The sequence below is a fragment of the Pan troglodytes genome, chromosome 5 (assembly GCF_028858775.2).
Source record: "Pan troglodytes isolate AG18354 chromosome 5, NHGRI_mPanTro3-v2.0_pri, whole genome shotgun sequence".
In the NCBI taxonomy this organism is placed as follows: domain Eukaryota; kingdom Metazoa; phylum Chordata; class Mammalia; order Primates; family Hominidae; genus Pan; species Pan troglodytes.
The window spans coordinates 23728393-23750576 of NC_072403.2; the positions used below are offsets into that span (position 1 = coordinate 23728393).

At 40.9% G+C, this 22184-nt stretch overlaps 1 protein-coding gene across 17 annotated transcripts in view; it reads right to left on the reverse strand.

The window, feature by feature from the left end:
* KIF13A (kinesin family member 13A) overlaps positions 1–22184 on the reverse strand; it is a 228262-nt gene that overhangs the window by 11036 nt on the left and 195042 nt on the right. For 4 of the 17 annotated variants that reach the window (XM_009450564.3, XM_063812125.1, XM_063812127.1 and 1 more), the window contains 13 exons: positions 19445–19483; positions 17357–17456; positions 15112–15238; positions 13244–13299; positions 10795–10919; positions 10348–10524; positions 9209–9301; positions 8561–8713; positions 6886–6963; positions 4622–4669; positions 3062–3167; positions 1489–1640; positions 695–799 (listed from right to left, as the gene is read on the reverse strand). In XM_009450564.3, the coding sequence (XP_009448839.1) occupies positions 695–799; positions 1489–1640; positions 3062–3167; positions 4622–4669; positions 6886–6963; positions 8561–8713; positions 9209–9301; positions 10348–10524; positions 10795–10919; positions 13244–13299; positions 15112–15238; positions 17357–17456; positions 19445–19483 (1359 nt within the window). Of the gene's footprint in view, positions 1–326; positions 369–694; positions 800–1488; positions 1641–3061; positions 3168–4621; positions 4670–6885; positions 6964–8560; positions 8714–9208; positions 9302–10347; positions 10525–10794; positions 10920–13243; positions 13300–15111; positions 15239–17356; positions 17457–19444; positions 19484–22184 lie in introns of all 17 variants that reach the window. The other 13 variants (XM_001170727.5, XM_054685622.1, XM_063812128.1 and 10 more) reach the window with 6 other exon arrangements.

Genomic DNA, 22184 nt, shown 5'->3' on the forward strand with positions numbered 1-22184 from the left:
GGTATGCAGTGTTTTTAAAACTATATCTCAAATTAATAATTTTAAAACCAAGTGCTAAGGAATGAGGTTTTGTGGGTAGAGTTTCAACTTACCTGTGGCAAAATATATATAAGCCATCCTGAATGCAAGGCTGGCACCAAGGTATTGGAATATATTTTGCCAGCTAATTAACAAAGGCTACCCTAGACAGTGAGATGATGAAGGGTGATTATGACAGATTGTAGTGCAGCTCTAACTACAGAATTATCTTGGCAATAGCATCAGGCAACATAAAAAAGCTTCCAAACATATCCACAGCTAAATGCATTAAATGCATGATTACTTACTCCAAGTAAGTGCACTTCCTCTAGGTAGATTAACTTCAGAATCTGGGCAATATGTATAGGCACATTAGAAAGATTTCGGTATTAAAAAGATCTCTTTGTTACACTTTTTATAAAGGCCAGAAGCAATAAAAGTGCCTTTCTCCTTTTTTCTAAGCAAACTTAAGCAAAAAATAAATAAATAAATAAGATAAAATTGTAGGTCATGGCCACATCCATGCAAAATATCATTACCAATGGTCACACTTTAATTTTCTTTAAGACAAAGACCCAATACATGTCTTAATTTCTTCTAGCATTTGGATGATTGTCTGTGAAAGGGCCTTAAACCCACCACCAGGCAATATGACAGAAATGGTTCCGGAACTTACAATCTTCTTCTCACGTTTGCTATTGTGTTCTACTGGCATGCTGCTGCCATTGCTTCCTGAGGGTACAATGCAGCCAGGGTTATGTGCCTGAGGTGGAGGCATGCTCTGCAAAGGTTAAGACACACAGATGCATCACACACAAAGACGACAACGGCCAAAATACATATTAAGTACATGCAAGTTAGAAAAGCAATGCTAACACTCTTATTACATGTGAGTAATGCAGCAGCCAATTCTGTAGGCCAGAGTTAAACTACTGGAGAAATATGACAGGAATAAACAGATTCTGTGGCAAAAAGCATAATTAGTCTTATTTAAAAAACAGCCTTTTGACCAGGTACAACGGCTCATGCCTGCAATCCCAGTGCCTTGGGAGGCTGGGGCAAAAGAATCACTTGAGGCCAGGAGTTTCAGACCAGCCTGGGCAACACAGCAAGACCCTATCTCTATAAAAAACAAAATTAGAAATCCCCAAAAAGACAAAAAAGAAAAATAATTTTAAAAAAGGCCTTTAATCTTTTCAAAACACCTAGAAAACATCTTTCTCACTTGAAACATAAAAAAATACTTTGAAAAGCCATAAACACAAAGAAATAAAACCACAGCAGCAACAACAAACAAGAGATTCTACCATGACTCTGCATGCTTGAGAAAGAGGAATTCGAGAACGGGAACCATGGAGTGATGACCGTGCATGTCCACATGCAGCACTCAGCTTGTTAATGCACACTGCTGCTTCACAGGCAACACAACTCTGCTCTATTCTGCATAGTACAGACAAGTCAAGCATTTACCTCCTGGCTTAGAAGAGGCCTTGCTTCCAGGGCTATCCTTTTCTTATGCTCCTCTTTTACAGGCATTAGGGGCTTGAAAAACTTTGGTGGCTGAGGAGAGAATGCTTTAAAAGGGCTGACGGTTAAGGCATGAGGAGTCTCTGATGTACAACCTGGGGAAGATGAGAAGTTATGAGGTTACAGATGCTGAACACTTTAAGCAAAACATAGGAACTGAGACAATGACCCAGCCATGGGAATATCTGGGAGAACAATGAAATTCATAGGCTAATATTTGGCTAAGCATTAAAACAGATGTATGCCCACCCTGTGCAACATAGGGACACCAGTCTGTGAAAAAAAAAAATAAACAGATAGCCAGGCATGGTGGTGTCCACTTGTTGCACTTGCTACTCAGGAGGCTGAGGCGAGAAGATCGCTTGAGCCCCAGGGGTTGAGGCTGCAGTGAGTTATAATGGTGCCACTGCACTCCAGCCTGGGCAAGAGAGAGAGAGGGAGACCCTGTCTAAAAACAAAACAAAAAAACCCCACAAACAACAAACAACAAACAAACAAAAAACCTCAAAAAACCATGGAACAGATGTAGGCAAGAATAGACATAAATCTGTGATGTCACAAAGAGTTACAAAAGTGCTAGTCTGTGTGAACAAAGTGAGATAGCAAATTTCTACACTCTTTTCAAGATCCAGCTTAAGCACCACTAACCAGACCAATTTCAGCTCACGCTGATTTTCCATTCCTCTGAATTCTCACAGCCCTTATTATCTGCATGTTCATTTTGGCACCTTATCATTTAACATCTCATTTTCTGTGTATCTTATTTCCATAGTTATAAGACAGAAAGTAGAGGCTCAATAAATATTCAATGAATTAATACTGTGTAAATTTTCTTGCGAGCCTCTTTTTTCCCCCCTCAGGCCACCCTGCTATATATGACTAAGGGAGGACAATTCTTCTTCCTTGCTTGTATCATTTCTTACCTTTTTGGCCTCTTTCCTCCCTTTCCAATTTGCTAGTATAATGGCGAATATACCTTATATTTTACCTACTAATATAAGGTATAAGGTAACAGAACCGATATATATGGCCAAAGAATACTGTTCCCATTAAGGCACTGGTAGACTGTATAATTTAGGTAATAATGTCACCATGAATCAAACTCATTTTGGGTATCGTTTTTGAAAACTGCTTTATGAATCAAAGTCATGTTCTTTTAAAAATTCCTTTGAGTACACAAATATGACAGAGCTGGATATTCTGGTAGAAAATAATAGGATTTGTATGTGTCTCAAAACTGGACTTGAAAGTCAGGAAATGATGATGAAAAATGATTCGGAAGTTCTAAAGTAATATACAAAAAGTCTATGATTATTTGGGTGATATGTTGGATACAAAACAAAAATAAATCAAATAAGTGAATGTTATATGTTACATTCAATAACAGTTTTGTATCATCTAGTTAACTAGAATATCAGCTTCATATCTTATTATATGCCATTAATGAAAGACATTTTTTCATACTTTTTCTAAGTAATTACAAAGAAATATCACTGCAAAATAATCTCACCACTACCTTCTTTATTCCTTCGAGGAGAATCCCTGGGTAAAGTTCCATAACATGCTACATCTTGGTAACTGGAGCTATAGTCAGACATGTCCAACTGGTTCTCTGGCCAACCCTACAAGGTAAAAATATGGGTTAACTGTAATTGAATCACTCCAAAATAAGAAATAAAGCCCAGGTTGGAGTTTCTTCTGTTTTTTTTTTTAATGGCAGCATATGCTCTTCTTTATTTTTATTATGATTTATTTCAAATATACAGAAAGGGCTGAATATCGTAAAAAATACTGTCATATCCAAGGTATACCCGGAGTGAATACATGTTAATATTTTATTATATTTGCTCAAGTTTAATAAAATTATTACAAATGTAGTGTGATCTTTTGGTCCCATTCATCTTCCTTCCTCCCCAGAGGTAGCTACTTTGAGCAATGTGGCATATACCCAGAGTGACTTGATAATTTAATGACCAAACTGAAACACTCTCAAAGGACAACTGTTCCATTAGTAATTCTGCCTGGGTAGAAGGCACAGCTGAGACTGTCCAAGGCAAATTTGGCAGTGTGGTTACTCTACCTATATTTGAGGTTTAAAAGTTTCAAAGAGGCATAAAGTATTGGTATACAAAACAGAGAAAATGCTGGCATATCATACGAGCTTACTTAATCTTATGTCAACTTATCAGGAGTTGATTGCCTCTGAAGACTAAATTTTAAACTTCTTAAGGACATAAATCTGTGCTTATACCTTTTGGATCATCTAGTCTCTAGCATAGTAACTCATATATAATATGTATTCAAGAAATATTTGTTGAATAAGATCATGTTGCAATCTGTCCTTAATTTTAAATCCCCTCTTTTACCCATTGAAATAATTTTGATTATGCTATGGTGGATGTAACACCTTCTCCAATCATTTAGAGTTAAACCCATAAACACACAGATATCTATTCAATTATGTGTGGTACTGTCCTGGTATGGAACCTATCATGGTAAGTAACAATGGAATACTGAAAGTGCATAGCAATTGTCTGGGCATGGTGGCTCATGCCTGTAATCCAAACACTTTGGGAGGCCAAGGCGGATCGATCACCTGAGGTCAGAAGTTCGAGACCATCCTAGCCAACACGGCGAAACTCCATCTCTACTAAAAATACAAAATTAGCCAGGTGTGGTGGCAAATGACTATAATCCCAGCTACTAGGGAGGCGGAGGCAGGAGAATCGCTTGAACCTGGGAGGTGGAGGTTGCAGTGAGCCAAAATCATGCCACTGCACTCCAGCCTGGGTAACAAGAGTGAAACTCTGTCTCAAAAAAAAAAAAAAAAAAAAAAAAAAAGTGCAAAGCAATATCACATCAAGTATTTGAACCTGGAAATGGAGTTGTGGAGAGAGTTATTTGCTTACAATTAAGATGGGAAGCCCAGAGATTTTTCTTTTTCTTTTTTCTTTTTTTTTTTTTTAAACTGACAGGATCAACCAGGTAAGGCCCAGAGATTTTAAAAACACCAAGATCCCACAACTTTCCAGACTAAGATTCTACTAAAAACCTAGCCATGCCCATAGGTGCATACCTTGTCATCTTCATCAAAGCCAGAAAGGTCCGGTCGGCTGGAAGAGACCTATAAGAGAAGAATGGTTTTAGCAATGTGGTTTATATATTTAATATAAGGGTTTTTTTTAATATAAAGAAACAGAATGTCATAGTTGAAGCCTGCAGTCTTTATGATTCTCCTCCTCTTTCTTCCCTCTCCAGGAGTAGTGACTACTCTCAATTTGGGGTTTATTATTCCCATACAAGTTTTATATAATTGTATGTGTATATACTCATAACCAATAGTTAACATTATTTTGCATATTTTATACTTCACATAAGTGGTATCTTACTATATATGGTCTTATTCAATAGTCTAGTCAAATATTGATATGTGTACTATTTTTAGTATCATTTAATTCTAAATACAACCTATATATTTATGAGAATCTCTAGAGTATATATCTAAGGGATGTAATCTCTGGGTTGTACAGGAGTATATTTTGACTGCTTTTCCATACAGGTTTTAGAATCAGCTTATCAAATCTTACAAAAAATTCTGTTGAGAATGATTAGCTTAAGGACATGCCAATTTTTTGACACTGTGAATTCTCATCAATGAACATAGTAATAGTCATTATTTTAGTATAGTCCTTCTTTTTGGTGATAGCTGTATTCAGGTTTTCTATTTCTTCTTGATTCAGTTTTTACAGGACATTTCCATTTTATTTAAGCTTTTACATTTGTTGGCATAACATCAGGTTATGAGGTCTCGCTATGTTGCCCAGGCTGGTCTCAAATTCCTGGCCTCAAGCAATCCTCTCGTCTTGGCTTCCAAAAGACTTTACTTGATCAGATTGAGGTTGAAAAAAATATATATTTTTTAGATTACTTCATAAGCAGTTTTTCTTCACTTTTTTTTTGAGACAGAGTTTCACTCTTGTTGCCCAGGCTGGAGTGCAATGGCGCAATCTCGGCGCACCGCAATCTCCACCTCCTGGGTTCAAGCGATTCTCCTGCCTCAGCCACCCGAGTAGCTGGGATTACAGGCACCTGCCACGACGCCCAGCTAATTTTGTATTTTTAGTAGAGACCGGGTTTCTCCACGTTGGTCAGGCTGGTCTCGAACTCCCAACCTCAGGTGATCTGCCCACCTCAGCCTCCCAAAGTGCTGGGATTATAAGCGTGAGCCACCGTGCCCGATCTTCTTTACTTTTTAAGCTAGATGTTTACCTAATTCTTTTTTACTCTACTTTTTAACATAAGAGCTATGTATTTCCTAATAGTAGCCCTCACTCTCTCATTTTTTCTACTGTCTAGTATTCTGCTTTATACAGAATTATAGGGAATTTAGGGCTAATAATTTCTAGGTACCACTTTAACTGCATTGCACAAACACTGATCTATGTATCATTTTTATTCTCATTTAGTTCTAAATACATCCTAATTTCCATCATAATTTCTTCTTTGAGAAATGAGTTCATGAAAAGCGTTTTTCAATTTACAACTATATGAGTCTCTCTTATCTATTTCTAATAAATGCATTGTGGTCAGAAGAAGTAATCTGTGTGATAATAATTACTGGGATTTGCTCTGTAGCCCACTGTAGGACAATTTTTGTAAGTGGCCACCATGTTTTAAATAATTTTCTGGCAATTCTGGAGAACAGGAAGGCAAATAACCCTGTGTTTTTCCTTGGAAAGACCTTACTTCTACTCAGCTGCTTCTGGGAAGTGGCTGCTTAGAAGTGCTCCATGCACTAATCTGTCCTATCCCTCTGTGACAGTGTCCCCCCTGCTAGGATCAGTTTCTGTCAATTGGATTTTCTAGATGAACTGGTTGAGAAAAATAACGAAAATGGTCAAAGGAACAACTAGGGACTCCAAGAGTGCCTACATGCAGTGGCTGACTCCTTATCACACTGATGGTGGCAGACTCAGAGCCACCAGGGCAGCTAGAATGGGCACAAAAACTGACCCGGGAGCAGCCAGCATCCAGGGACTCGGGTGCAAGTATTCATAGCTGACTCCACCATCTGTAACCAACTAAACTCAATTTATATCTTAAGGAACTTCTTTCAAGGAGATAACTTGCTGAACAGGAATTCATAAGATTGAACAAATGGCTCAGTCTTAGACAACTATGCTGCCTGGTGTGTGTCCCTGGTACAGAGAAGCAGGCTACACTTTGGGATGCCCACACCAGTGCCATAAGCTCTACTGCCACTGTGTGAACCCCACCTTCCCCCACCCCAGAGCCTGAGACATGTCACATAGGAGCAGATCCTTGGCAGGATGCACTTACATTATGAACATTTGGTGTACTGAGGCTCCTCCGAATGTGCCGGGCTTTGGTGGAAAGTGCTTCTTTGACCGTGACGGCCTGTAAACATAATAATTTGAAAATAACACTTTTTTTTTTTTTTTTTCCCAGAGACAGAGTCTCACTCTGTTGCCCAGGCTGGAGTGTAGTGACGCGATCTCTGCTCACTGCAACCTCTGCCTCCCGGGTTCAAGCAATTCTCCTGCCTCAGTCTCCCGAGTAGCTGGGACTACAGGTGCACGCCACCACACTCGGCTAATTTTTTTTTGTATTTTAGTAGAGACGGGGTTTCACCATGTTGCCCAGGTTGATCTTGAACTCCTGAGCTCAGGCAATCTGCCCACGTTGGCCTCCCAAAGTGTTAGGATTACAGGCGTGAGCCACCGCACCCGGCCATTACTTTATTTTTTATTCTAATTATAAAAGTAACATATGTTTATTTATAGATTTAAATATAGACTGCATCAGTTCTACATACATACACATTTATAAAACTGAAATATTATTTTACCCACTTATTATTATTTGCTTAGCAATTTATCAAAAAAATTTTTTTAAGATAAATAAAACTGCAGGGTGTGGTGGTTCATGTCTATAATCCCAGCACTCTGGGAGGCTGAGGCAGGTGGATCACAGACAGGAGTTCGAGACCAGCTGGCCAACATGGTAAAACCCTGTTTCTACTAAAAAATACAAAAATTAGCTGGGCGTGGTGGTGGGTGCCTGTGGTTCCAGCTATCTGGGAGGCTGAGGCACTACAATTGCTTGAACCCGGGAGGCAGAGGTTGCAGTGAGCTGAGATTGTGCCACTGCACTCCAGCCTGAGTGACAGAGCAAGACTCTGTCTCAAAAATAAATAAACAAATAAATAAATAAAACCAGGAAAACAGCAGAATGGAAGACATTTATGTTGTGAAATTTTTATACAGGTGGACAGAGAAAATGTAGAAAAGGTACTTCTAACTATGTATCTCATTTGCAAAATGACAATGAAGTGTGATGCTGTTTGTATTTTACTCATGCAGCAATTCAGGTGGGATTTCCACTAAGGGAAGATTTTTCTGACAGATGCCAATTACATTCCTCCTATTAATCAACACCTCCCCCAATAATGTCAACTATTGCTCCTATGAAATGACATATCTTATCTTATAGTTGCATTACTTAGTGGATTATTTTCACTTGAATGACCTGTCGTCACCTCAAAAGTTAACTCAGGTCTAAAAATTAGGGAGATAGTAAGTCTGTGTTTAAGCATATGCGCTTTGGAGTCAAGCTATTTGGCTTTACATCCGACTTTGTACCACTTCCTAGCTGTGTAACCATGGGTGAGTTAGCTAACTTCTATCAGCCTCAATTTTCTCATTTGAAAATGGGGATTTCAACAGTACTTACCTCAGGGGGTTATCTTGAAGATTAAATAAAATAATATATCTAAGTTACTCAGGCTCAGTGCTTGGCAAGTAGGGATTATTCAATAAAAGTTAGTCATTATTTTTATTTTGGTTACTATTTTGCCAGAGTCCTTTCAATAGAGATGGCTCAAGTGCTCCTTCTCTGATAGATTTAGTGAGGTGTTTGGTAAGTAAATTCATATCTGTCCATTGGGGGTGAAGGCTGATGCTTTCACCCTCGGTCCAGATATTCAGTTACTTGCCTGCCGGAGCCGTTCAAGACTCAGAATGTTTTCCACCTGCAGCACGCCTCGAGTGTACTTCTCAATGTACGTCTCCCCATCTGACGTGCCTTCGTTTTCACTCCTTGCTGCCAGGAGAGCCAGCGTTTCCCGGTCCTCTATCTCCTCAGTTGCCTACGAGGACAGGAAGGAAGTGACAATACTTTGATGCGAACAACGTTTTCATCCAAAGTGTGGTGAGAAAACGTTTTAGAAGTCTGGAGAATGAACACATTCTCCATTATTTAGATACTGATATTTTTTAAAGTAGCATATATATATATATATATATATATATTTTTTTTTTTTTTTTTTTTTTTTTTTTTTTGAGACAGAGTTTCGCTCTTGTTGCCCAGGCTGGAGTGCAATAGCGCAATCTCGGCTCACGCAACCTCTGCCTCCCAGGTTCAAGTGATTCTCCTGCCTCAGCCTTCCTGAGTAGCTGGGATTACAGGCATGCGCCACCATGCCCAGCTAATTTTGTATGTTTAGTAGAGACAGGGTTTCTCCACGTTGGTCAGGCTGGTCTCGAACTCCCGACCTCAGGTGATCCACCCGCCTCGGCCTCTCAAAGTGCTGGGATTACAGGCATGAGCCACTGCGCCCGGCCTAAAGTAGCATATATTTTACCTTTGGTATATTGGATACTATTTCATAGGTTACACCACAGGAATAAAATATATTTTTCAGGGATATTCTCCTCTTCAAACTCTGCGTGAAACTCTAGTAGAAAAAAAAAAAAGCTGTATTAAGCTATGTGACAAATATAAGTTATTTTGTTATTTTTTTTTTTTTTTGAGATGGAGTCTCACTGTCGCCCAGGCTGGAGGGCAGTGGTGCGATCTCGGCTCACTGCAGGCTCCGCTCCCTGGGGTTCACGCCATTCTCTTGCCTCAGCCTCCCGAGCAGCTGGGACTACAGGCGCCTGCCACCTCACCTGGCTAACTTTTTTTTTTTGTATTTTTAGTAGAGACGGGGTTTCACCATGTTAGCCAGGATGGTCTCGATCTCCTGACCTCGTGATCTGCCCGCCTCGGCCTCTCAAAGTGCTGGGATTACAGGTGTGAGCCACCGCGCCCAGCCAGTTATTTTGTATTTTACAAATTGTAAAAGCATTACAAGTTACTATGTTTTTGAAATGCACAATACTCAGCGTAACAGAAAAAACTGAAGCTAAGAATCCCTGTCTCCAACCCCAAGGGATACTAATGTCCAGCTGTTAGTTGGGAATTTGACTACAGAATCTGCAGCATGTTCAGGATTTCTGTGGTTGCTTCTCTCTCCCATCTGCTGCCTTCCTGTGATCTCTCCAGGGCTTAATCAGTCTTTCCTGAGATGGCTAGAACAACACTGGAGAGGATCAGTTTCACTGACAGCACCTTTGAGATGGGATCCGTCAAAGCAGTAGGATAGGGATTTGTTTGGAGTCTGCCTTTTGTCCTGGTTTTGTCACTCACTTGCTTGGACCTGGCACTTAATCTCTCACCCTCAGTTTTTCTACTTTTCAAACACTGAAATATCACAGCTCCACTGCCTGGTAGGATTACACCTCTCCAATCAGTCAAGGTGAAACTGCCCTTACTGGATGACATTGACCTCTGCTATCCTAATGCCCACTACCTTGGATAAATGAGAATCAGACTATAACTTGGCCAGGATGGTCATGTTTTGCACATCATAGCACCAAAAAACACTGCTTTGTGATAGAGAGAGGGAAAAATCTTTTGAGCTCAGAGCCAGAATGGCAGAATCAGGCCCCGTTATTTTACCTGTTTGTTGTAAATATTGGCTGCAATTCGTTTTCGTAATACTAACTCCATAGCAGCAGGGTGGCTGAGTTGAACTGTGGTTTTCACAATTAGGTAAATCCTTTCATTCTGTGGTGTGACCCTATTCAAGTGAACAGAATCATGCACCGAGGAATCCCAAGAGGCTGTGGCTGAAACCTAGGAGTTGGGGAATGATGAGGAGATGGAAACAAGACACAAGTCAGATGTAGCAGTTTTACAGGACATACAAGAGAAAGAAAATAAATTCAACTCACTGTAATCAAACAGATTTCTTTCCTCACCTTCTTTAAACAGCAACACAAATGTTCTATTTTTTAAAGTCCCCGGTCTTTTTCCCCAAAGCAAACCATAGCAGTTTAGTGAGCAGGCCCACAAGCCTTGTGTGCTAATCTGAAGCCTTTTAAGAGAAACTTGGGGGTTAATTACCTCATCATCACTGTGCTTTATGATGGGCAGGTAGAAAAACTGGCTGCCATGCTCCTTGGGCAGGATGGAGTTCACGCCAGATGCATGGGGGCCGACAAGCTGCTCATTGGCACTGAGGTCATCCGCTAACCACATCAGGAGCACAGAAAAAACAGTAGGGGAAAGTCGGTTTTTAAGCAAACACCAAAAATTTAAATATATGCTTTTTACAGTTGAAGTTTACACATAACACGTTTTTATTTTTTCTTTCATTCCTTATCCTGCAGTTGAAATAGAGACTCCAAGACTCACAACAGCTTTTTCTCTTTTTAAAAAAATCATTATGTTTAATAGAGATGAGGTCTTACTATGTTGTCCAGTCTGGTCTTGAACTCCTAGGCTCAATGAATCTTCCTGCCTTGACTTCCCAATGTGCTGGGATTACAGGGGTGAGCCACTGTACTTGGCTTTTTTTTTTTTTTTTTGAGACAAGGTCTTGCTCTGTTGCTGATGCTTGAGTGCACGGCCTGATCATAGCTCACTGCAGCCTTGAACTTCTGGGCTCAAGAGATCCTCCCACCTCAGCCTCCTGAGTGGCTAGTACTACAGGTACACACCACTATGCCTGGCTAATTTGTAAAATTTTTTGTAGGGATGGAGTCCAGCTTTGTTGCCCAGGCTGGTCTCCAACTCCTGAACTCAAGCAGTCCTCCTGCATTGTCCTCCAAAAGCCCTGGGATTACAGGCATAAGCTCATCGTGCCCCACAGCTTTTATTCTTTTTTTGTTTTTATTGAGATGGAGTCTCGCTCTGTAGCCCAGGCTGGAGTGCAGTGGTGTGATCTTGGCTCACTGCAACCTCTGCCTCCCTAGTTCAAGCGGTTTTCCTGCCTCAGCCTCCCGAGCAGCTGGGACTACAGGTGTGCACCACCATGCCCAGCTAATTTTTGTATTTTTAGTACAGACGGGGTTTCACCGCATTGGCCAGGATGGTCTCAATCTCTTGACCTCATGATCCACCCGCCTCAGCCTCCCAAAGTGCTGGGATTACAGGCATAAGCCAACACACCCGGCTGCTTTTATTCTTTAAAAATACAACAGGAGCCAAAAAGTTGCCTTGTGAGTCTCCTATAAGATGGAATGAATATATTCTTTGTTGTCCTAGGTACAAATATATTCATTAAACACACCTCGGAGGCTGAGTGCAGTGGCTCACGCTTGTAATCCCAGAACTTTGGGAGGCCGAGCTGGGTGGATCACGAGGTCAGGAGTGCAAGACAAGCCTGGCCAAGATGGTGAAACCCCATCTCTATTAAAAATACAAACATTGGCCAGGCATGGTCGTGGGTGCCTGTAATCCCAGCTACTTGGGAGGCTGAGGTAGAAAACTGCTTGAACCTGGGAGGCGGAGGTTGCAGTGAGCTGAGATCATGCCACTGTACTCCAGCCTGGGTGACAGAGTGAGACTCTGTCTCAAAACAAAACAAAACAAATCTTAGAATTTTGCTGCTTTCTGAGGTCAATTCCTCCTGTAAACTGTTAGGTTTGTTGTCCTACTTAATAACTTACTATAAATTAGAGATTTTAGCAGTGAAATCAATTTAGAATCAAAGTTCTGAGCACTTGGGAGAAATATGAAGATTATCTTCTTCCCACATCCTATCCAATATGGGGTTCGCCCCTCACAAATCTCTGTAAATGGCCAACTAGTCTTTGTTTATATACCTCCTATGACAGGGAACTCACTATCTTATGAGGCATACATTCAACATCTAGGCTTTAAAAAAAAAATTCTTCACATGAAGAGCCAAAGCCACCCTCCCTGTGTCTTCCATCCATTATTTTGGGCTTCCTTCTAGAACAGAGGTTTTCAGGCTGTGTTTTGAGGAGCCCTAGGGCCCTGCCAAAGGATCTACCAGGATCCTGCCCACTGCAAACTCAGCAACTCTGCCGTTGTTTTCTACACATGGGGTTCCAGTTAATATTTCGTTTAGAAAAGGATTGTTCTGCTAAAGCACATTGGAAACCATTGTTCTAGACTTGCCCAGGTTCCATCTAATTGCAATATGAAGGATAACCCCTAAGGCAGGGTTATAGTGTGATCACTTCTGCCATCAAAACTATTTGAGGAGAGTTAAGGGCACTAGTCAGAGATGCAGATTCATAGGCCCTTGCCAAGCCTAAAGACTCAGAATCTCTAGGGGTGATTACTTTCCAGGGTAATTTCTATGTCCACTGTTTCAGAGCAACTGCGCTAATGCTCGTGCATGCAGTTCTCAATCACCCTACGTGCTCTTTTTTTGATTATCCACATATCATGCTTATATACGTTTAATGAGAACAAAAATGTCACCCAATTTGGCACATGAATGATTAGAAGAGTGATTTAAGGATCAAAATAATGTGAATCTGAATAGATTACAAACCTTAATTAAATACAATAATCCCTGTGACTTTAAGTGTCTACTTACCATTCAAATCGAGGAAGAGAACTGGTATGTGGGTTTCCATTCCAGGAGGTGGGATCCTAAATTTAATAACAACATTTAATCATAACAAAATATGTATTTTACATCTTGTTAGCTGATAAAACACCACAGAGCTGTGGAAGCAAAGAGAACCATGGTGGAGATGCAGTTTCCACTAATGAAATACTTTCATATTTCTTGACTTCCCTGTAGACATAAATCATGGAAATTATATGACTTACATAAAAGAACTTCCAGTTATATGAGTTACATGTAATTAATTGAAACAAAGATGATTTTAAGCCTTTCTAAAAATAATTCCCATGAGAAGTAAAGGGAAGGGGGGATGTTGTTAGGGTGGTAACAGGACAGGATCAGAGCCTAGAGGAAGTAAACAAAAGCTCAAAGCTCAAAGGACAGAATGAAAGATGTGTGAAAGGAGGGAGGGTTGTGTACAGAAGAGACCAAGCAGTGTTTTATCAAAAACTGGCCCAGGGACGGGCATGGTGGCTCATGCCTGTAATCCCAGCACTTTGGGAGGCAAAGGCAGGAGGATGGTTTGAGGACTGGAGTTCAAGACCAGCCTGGGCAACACACAGGGAGACCTTGTCTTATAAAAAAAACAAAAAAACACTAGCTGGGTGTGGTGGCACAGGCCTGTGGTCCCAGCTACTTGGGAGGTGGGAGGATGGCTTGAACCTGGGAGATCGAGGTTGCAGTGCACCAAGATCGTGCCACTGGTACTCCAGCCTAGGAAACAGAGTGAGATCCTGTCTCAAAAAAACAAAAAACAAACAAAAAAACCCAACTTGCCCAGCTGCATCAGAACCGCCTCAGAGGCCTCTTAAAGTGAAGAGTCCCTTTAGAAACGCAAATTCTTATTTAAAAAAATAAAAAAAGAGTCGTGGGTCCTTCCTTTCTCTTCTGAATCAAAATAACTAGGGATGACACCCAGGCCTACATGTTACAAACACTCAAGATGATCTGAAGTTTGAAAACACTTTACACGAGAGAGACTGAAGTAAGGAGACGAACTGTCTAGAGAGGGCTTTGAGGGCCAGAACAAGATTGGGGTGAGCAGGCTGTCTATAAGAAGTGGATGGCACAATTACCGCAAAAGACCTACAGGATTCCAGCACAACAGCAGGAACTGCAGGGAGACACATCAGGTTATGAATTATGTGCCTGCAGATTCAGAGTTTCTAGTTTCAGAAAACAGACCAAGAAACTGATTACTTTTCCCTTTATCATTAGAGATGCAGGTATTATCACTAATGTTTCTATGCCTGTTCAAAAAAGACTATCTGGGCACGTACATTCTGTGTTCAAAAGGAATCTGATTTCTCTTAAATGCCCTGGATATGTTATAATAAAAATGAGAATGAGAATAAGCAGCAGCAGCTAGGATTTAATGAATGGGTATGAAAGGTATTTTATACACATTACAATATACAAGATAGTATTATCATATATAAGGTATTTTATATACATTATCTCTAATTCTCACAATACTACCAAAAAAATAGCTCCACTAATATATTTTCTGTCCTATTCAAATACTTTCCAGCCAAGATAAAAGAGTTTCTGGACATCAGGGAACAATGCCCAAGTTGCTTATGCAGAGGAACAGAGGAGTGTGGTATGTGATTCCTGGCCAGGTAATCAATGCTCTCTCGCTTCCTGTGGGAGAAAGTTGGCTTCAGTGGGGAAGGAAAAAAGGGATGGAAGCATTAGAGATGAGTGGACATTCCCTAAGTAGTTCAGCTGGTTGGCATTTTCTGTGACAATCCTGGAAAGTCTCTTGCATGGCTCTTGCCACAGGCGACCTGTATCATCTCCCCAGGTCTGCACAGAAGGGAGGGCAGCCTTACCAGTCGGCAGGTGCCCCAGGAATCCCACTGCCTGGGGCTGGCACCAGCACAGCATTCCTTTCCTCAGTCAGCCCTACCCACTGCTCCACAAGCTGGGCTTCCCGCTCCACATCGTCCTCTGTTTTCTCTGCAGAAAAAAATGAGGAGATCAATGCCAACAAGAGAGAAAGTATGACTTCTCAGTTTACAAGGAATAGATTTCGGCCTGGGCAACATAGTGAGACCCCATCTCTACCAAAAAAAAAAAAAAAAATAGCTGGGCAGGGTGGTGGTACGCATGCCTGTAGTCCCAGATACTCAGGCAGCTGAGGTGGGAAGATCACTTGAGCCTGGGAGTTCAAGGCTACAGTGAGCTATCATCACGTTACTGTACTAAAGCCTGGGCAACAGACAAGAGACCCTGTCTCAAAAAACAAGCAAACAAAAACAATAAACACATTTCATTCAGTGCTATCTATAAGTGGCTTAACCATCCACTATGTCCCTAAAATGGATTTGAGTCTTTGAAGTTCAAGCAAGAGCATGCATAGGGAGCTAAGAGGGGCTTCAACACCAATTTAAGGAACTGTAAGCCAGAAATAGCAGAAAGAGCATTGGAACAGCAATTATGAGACTGAGGTTATTTTACTGGTTCTGTAATTTGGGGAAGTTATCCAACAGATGAGTCTCCCTAACCTGTCAAACAGGGATAAAAGAAGTCGTGTCTACTTCATGTACTTGCTGGAAGGATCAAATGAAATACGGATGTGACACTGCTTTATAGAACTATACATGATGTTACAAAGACAGGATTAAAAAACACCATAGGCCGGGCATGGTGGCTCACGGCTGTAACCCCAGCACTTTGGGAGGCCGAGGTGGGCAGATCTCCTGAGGTCAGGAGTTCAAAACCAGCCTGACCAATATGGTAAAACCCTGTCTCCACTAAAAATACAAAAATTAGCCGGGCGTGGTGGTGGGCGCCTTGTAGTCCCAGCTACTCAGGAGACTGACGCAGGAGAATTGCTTGAACCCGGGAGGAGGAGGTTGCAGTGAGCCAAGATCATGCCACTGCACTCCAGCCTGGGCGACAGAGGGAGACTCCATCTCAAAAATAAAAATAAAAAAATAAAAAACCCACCATATATCTTACTCTGTAAAATCACCTTTATTTTCCTCGAGGCTTATCATGAAAGGGATTTTATCTGATATACTTTGAAATCCTCTTATTCATAATTCAACTCTGGGGCTCCCTGGGTACAGTCAAAGTGAGTTTTCATTAGCAGCCTGAGCACACACACAAGGCGACATCACATGTTGAGCCAAGGTGTTTTCCTGAGGGAGACTTTCTGCTAGCTTCTACATGAAATGGATTAACACGCATGATGTGTATGTTCTTTGCTGCAGAACCAACCACTGTGAGTGGACCATGATGTCTGGATGACAGACTAAGGATTTTAAGTGCATATTTCTACTCTAGAATCCAAGTGGCCACTGCTAGCATAAGCAAACTGCACCCTTGGAGCTGAGTGGCAGTGAATAGAGTTGCAGGGGCCACCCTGAACCAGCGGAGTGCATGGCAATGGCCCAACAGTGGATAGGTGCTGACCTGCTAAGTGGTTTGGTTTCAGAAGTGACCCTTCAGCTGCTGTATGTCCTAGGTCCTGGTGCTTAAAGTACCTTGTATTGACATACTGGTATTGATCACATTTGTGTTCATCAAAACGAAATTTGAATTTGACATTTAATGTCACAGTTTTATGAGATAATTCTGAGTTTTATGAAAACTTACTACTTTCAAATTTGGAGGCCTCTTAAACCAACAATGTATAATATGATTGACTGATGTCTATAATTGTTACAAGTTCAAAAAACTAAACAGGCTGGGCGCAGTGGCTAACACCTGCAATTCCAGCAGTTTGGGAGGCTGAAGTGGGAGGATCACTTGAGTCCGGGAGTTTGAGACCAGCCTGGGCAACAAAGTGAGACCCCATCTACAAAACATTTAAAAATTAGCCAGGAGTGGTAGCTTGTGCCTGTGGTCTCAGCTACTCAGGAGGCCAGGAGTTAGAGGCTGCAGTGAGATATGATCCTGCCACTGCACTCCAGCTTGGGTGACAGAGTGAGACCCTGTCTTAAAACAACAACAACAACAACAACAACAACAAAAATAAGATACTACTGTCCAGTTAGGGGAAGAAAACGACCTACTGCCATTGTGTAAAAGTGAAAAAGCTACTCCCCAAAAGAGTTTGATCTCACATACCTGTTTTATTGCTGACTTTTTTTATCTGTTCATCCAAGTATTCTCGTCGTTTAATGAGTGCATCTGACCACCTCTCCCTTACGCAGTTTAAGTCTTCTTCCTAACATCAGGGAGGGAAAATATTTTCCTGTAGACTGCACAGACGATTTCTTTCTTTCTTTTTTTAAAAGATGTTTAAATCAACTAGGAAATTTTTCATTAGGAAAAGCTGTTGAACATCGCTGTGTGATTAATATGCAAGAAAGCAGAGAGGCCTCAGTAACACTGCATGTGGATCAAGGATGCTGTTACCCAGAAATCGGAGCCCCTGGATCTCCAAAAGGATAATTATACTTAAAAGCAAGACAAGCTCAAACTATACCAGCTGTCAGATTTTTTTTACGATGAGTGTATGTATATTTAAATCGTAGCTATTCATTGCAGGATTTGTGATCCCAAAAAGAAGGACAGCATGAACAGAGCCCAAACCAAGTCACAACAAATGGAATGGAAAATGACAGGCATTTTCATAGCTCATAGTTCAGTGGTCTGATAACATAGATTTTCTGAAATGCAAAGAGTAGGTCAGCAGAGAACTTTTCAAACTTGCCATAAACATTTTACTTCCAACCACCACGAGGCTAACCAAAAATCTCCCATGCAAACCCCAACATGCAGTCAGCCATGCTTTAAGAAATCCCCTAGGCAGCCATTGGACTGCACTGTGAAAAACGTGCCAGGAAGTGCACAAACAGCCGCAGGACGTTAGTCAATGGCATTGCTGAGATTCAAGGGGATACTGATATTTCCCTTAAAGGTTTTTCTTCGTGGAATTATGCGTAGGGAAAGAAAATCCATCAATTCTATTAAAAATGCTCTTTGACTTGCCTAATTCTAGTTTAAGACTTAAGACATTACATCAAGAATAGATCCCTTGGACCTCTGAAACTTTACCAACAGTGTACCCACATTTTCTTTTCCCCGAAACAGAGTTTCGCTCTTGTCGCCCAGGCTGGAGTGCAGTGGCACAATCTCGGCTCACTGCAACCTCTGCCTCCTAGGTTTAAGCGATTCTCCTGCCTCAGCCTCCCGAGTAGCTGGGATTATAGGCGTGCGCCACCACGCCCAGCTAATTTTTGTATTTTTAGTAGAGACGGGGTTTCACCATGTTGGCCAGGCTGGTCTTGAACTCCTGACCTTGTGATCCACCTGCCTCGGCCTCCCAAAGTGCTGGGATTACAGGCGTGAGCCACCGCGCCCAGCCACTGTACCCACATTTTACATGTAGGAAGGCACACTGGGAAAACACTCTTTGAAGATGTGTGTGGAGAATCCGTACAAAGACTGGGAACTGAACCCAGAAAGCTTCATCTTGGTTTGCTGCTTTGACTATTTGTACGTAACCCCACATTCCATGATATCAGGCCAGTCAGTGCTGACTAGGTACAATCTCAATTTGCACATCTATATATTTTTTCTAGATTCCCAACCAGAAAAAGCTGAGATTTAAATTCTATAGGTTATGGAGAACTAAGTGTGACCCAAATGAGAAAAGAAAGCTGGCTAAACAAAACACAATTATGTGCATAAAATGTCTCCAATTTTCTTATTCAGCAAAAGTCTTGTAAAGTAAAATGGCATATTACAACAATATTAGCTCTTGGATATAAGGAGCAGAATGCACTTTAGCATGGGAAAGATAAAAGTCTAAAAGATTATGGATGGATAACTGCAATATTTTAAGATCATCCATTTTTCAAATTAATTAATTAGTTAATTAATTTGCAGGAGACAGGAGTTTTATTATTACTCAAATCAGTCTCCAAATCATCCATTTTAATACAGTGATAATGGTCTTGCTTAGCAATAAGCCAGTAAATCGAGATGGCATAGCAAAAAGGCAATATTTAGTTATAAATTTTGAATTGACAAGGCATCTATAGAAATAATATTGTGTTTGAATACATATAAAGCAAATCAAAAGCAAGTGAAAAACTGCATATTCTCGCTCTAGGGCCCTCCTTCCTCCTCCCTGGCCTCTGCTTTGCGAATGCTGGCAATTAGCAGTAGCTGTGCCCCATGCCACAGGATTGACAGCAGTAGCAATACCTGATAACTATCCATATCATCACCATCCTCATCATCTCTCTGGTAGGAAAAAATAAACACAAAGGACAAGCATTTTGTTTTTCAAACCGCATACAGGGAAAATAATTATTTAAGCTTAACACACATTAAAATGGACAGCTTACCTAACATAAGCAAAATAAAACACTAAATTGAATCTCAAAAAAGGTAAAATGGATTTAATTCACTTGTCTATAAAGAATTTTTCATATAAAGAGTCACTGAAACATAAAAAGTTGGCTGGGCTCATGCCCATAATTCCAACACTTTGGGAGGCTGAGGCAGGAGGATCTCTTGAAGCTAGAAGTTTGAGACCCGCCTGGGCAACAATAGCAAGACCCCATCTGTACAAAAAATTTTTAAAAATTAGCTGGATTTGGTAGTGTGCAACTGTATTCCCAGCTACTTGGGAGACTAAAGTGGGAGGATCACTTGAGCGGAGGAGACGGAGGCTGCAGTGAGCTCTGATTACACCACTCCACCTCAGCCTGGGCAACAGAGCAAGACCTTGTCTCCAAAAACATAAAATAAAAATAAGAAATCTCTTAGCTGGAGATAGGAACCAACATAATTGGGCCAGGCCTTATACCACTGTCATACAGACAGCTGATATGTATTTTGGGGTAGACTAATTGACTGAGATTTGAGATAGGCTTAGGAAGACAGAATGGCAAAACTACAGGGAACATTCTCTTGCCCAATCTCAGTTTGAGCAATGAGGCAAACATCCTTTAAGCCTTAAAGGATGAAATGATTTAACCTTAGGACCACACAGATAATGGCAGGTCAGAACTGTAAGCCATGTCTGAGGTCTCCAACCTCAGCCGTCTTCCCTGATGCAATCATCCCAGGGGAAAGCTGGGGCAATCTCAGGCTATATACATACAAGGGTCTGCACTACACTGTTGAAATAAAAGCAACAGCATACTATTTGGAATATAAGGATTGGTCAGTACTCTCTATTGACCATAACAATCACTTGAAAGAATCATAACTGTCCCAAACGAAGGGCAACATTGTAAAATAAATAAATAAAGTAACAATTTTTGCAAAAACATTTGGCAAAACAAAGTAATCACGTTGAAAACAAAAGGGTCTTGGTAGAAAAAAATTTTCCTTATAAACGAGAACCTAGAATCCCTTAATTTAGATTTATGACTAAAAAGTGCTTTAAGAATATAGTCAAAATTATTTTCATATATACTTCAAAATGAACTGCTTTTATTTTTTTTTAGTTTGGTAACCACCATTATCAGCTATATGACTAACTTATTAAATGTTATCCTAATCCTGAAGTAATTTATCTTGAACTAATGCTTCCTATTAATGTAAAAGAACAAATGGCTCTAATTTATCATAACTTTTTAAACTATGGAGGTAGTTCTATTAACTGAAAATTGGCCTAAGCATTCATGACATGAAATTGTTGCAAAACCAGCATATTCTGCATTGGTTTCAGCTACTGCATGAGAATAATTCTTTTTTTTTTTTTTTTGCATCAGAATAATTCTAAAACACTGTGTCAACAGCAAAAACACTTAACAGACGTGGTCTGGAACATGGCAGCAAAGAAAAAAAAAGCCTTTAAAATAGTTACAGTCCAAATTTTAAGCACTATGCTCTTAAAGAGCACATAGCACTGGGGAAAGGCTAATATTTTAAAGTTTACAATTTGACAAAAATCAGTTTTAACTCGGAGGTAGAGCTGTTTTTAAAAAAATGTGAACAGTTGCTGGGTGTGGTGGCTCACACGTGTAATCCCAGTACTTTGGGAGGACCAGGCAGGCGGATCATTTGAGGTGAGGAATGCAAGACCAGCCTGGCCAACATGGTGAAACCCGTCTCTACTAAAAATACAAAAATTAGCTGGGTGTGGTGGTGCGGGCCTGTAATCCCAGCTACTCGGGAGGCTGAGGCAAGAGAATCGCTTGAACCAGGGAGATGGAAGATGCAGTGAGCCGAGATTGTGCCACCACACTCCAGCCTGGGTGACAGAGAGAGACTCTGTCTCAAAAAAAAAAAAAAAGTACTGAGCACAGTGGCTCAGGCCTGTAATCCCAGCACTTTGGGAGGTCGAGGTGGGTGGATCATGAGGTCAGGAGTTCAAGGCCAGCCTGGCCAACATGATGAAACCCCTATCTCTACTAAAAATACAAAAATTAGACAGGTGCGTTGGCAGGTGCCCGTAATCCCAGCTACTCTGGAGACTGAGGCAGGAGAATTGCTTGAACCCAGGAGGCAGAGGTTACAGTGAGCCAAGATTGCACCACTGCACTCCAGCCTAGGCGACAGAGTGAGACTCAAAAAAAAAAAAAAAAAAAAAAAAAGCAGCAAATAGTTGATCCTTGGAATGTTCCTCAAATGAGAACATTTAGTTAGTTGATGACCCATATACTTATACTGCAGGTCACAGTTTGGAGCACACAGCCGATGTTTTTATTGAACACCAGAGATTTAATAAGCCACAAAATTTTATTGTGGACAGGGACCTCAGAGGATTATTAAGTCTACTTCATCAGTTTGGAGAAAAGGGGAACTCAAAGTTTAAATTTTCCAGCCAAGATAACCATTTAGTAAAGCTCAACTAGACTTAAGAACCCAGGTTTCCTGACTCCCAGTCTAGTGTTCTCTTTCGACTGTGCAGCCACGTAGAAGTTGATGGCTAAGTGAAGGACTGAACTGCTATGAGAATACCTACAATCCCATTTCCTGCTCCACGGGC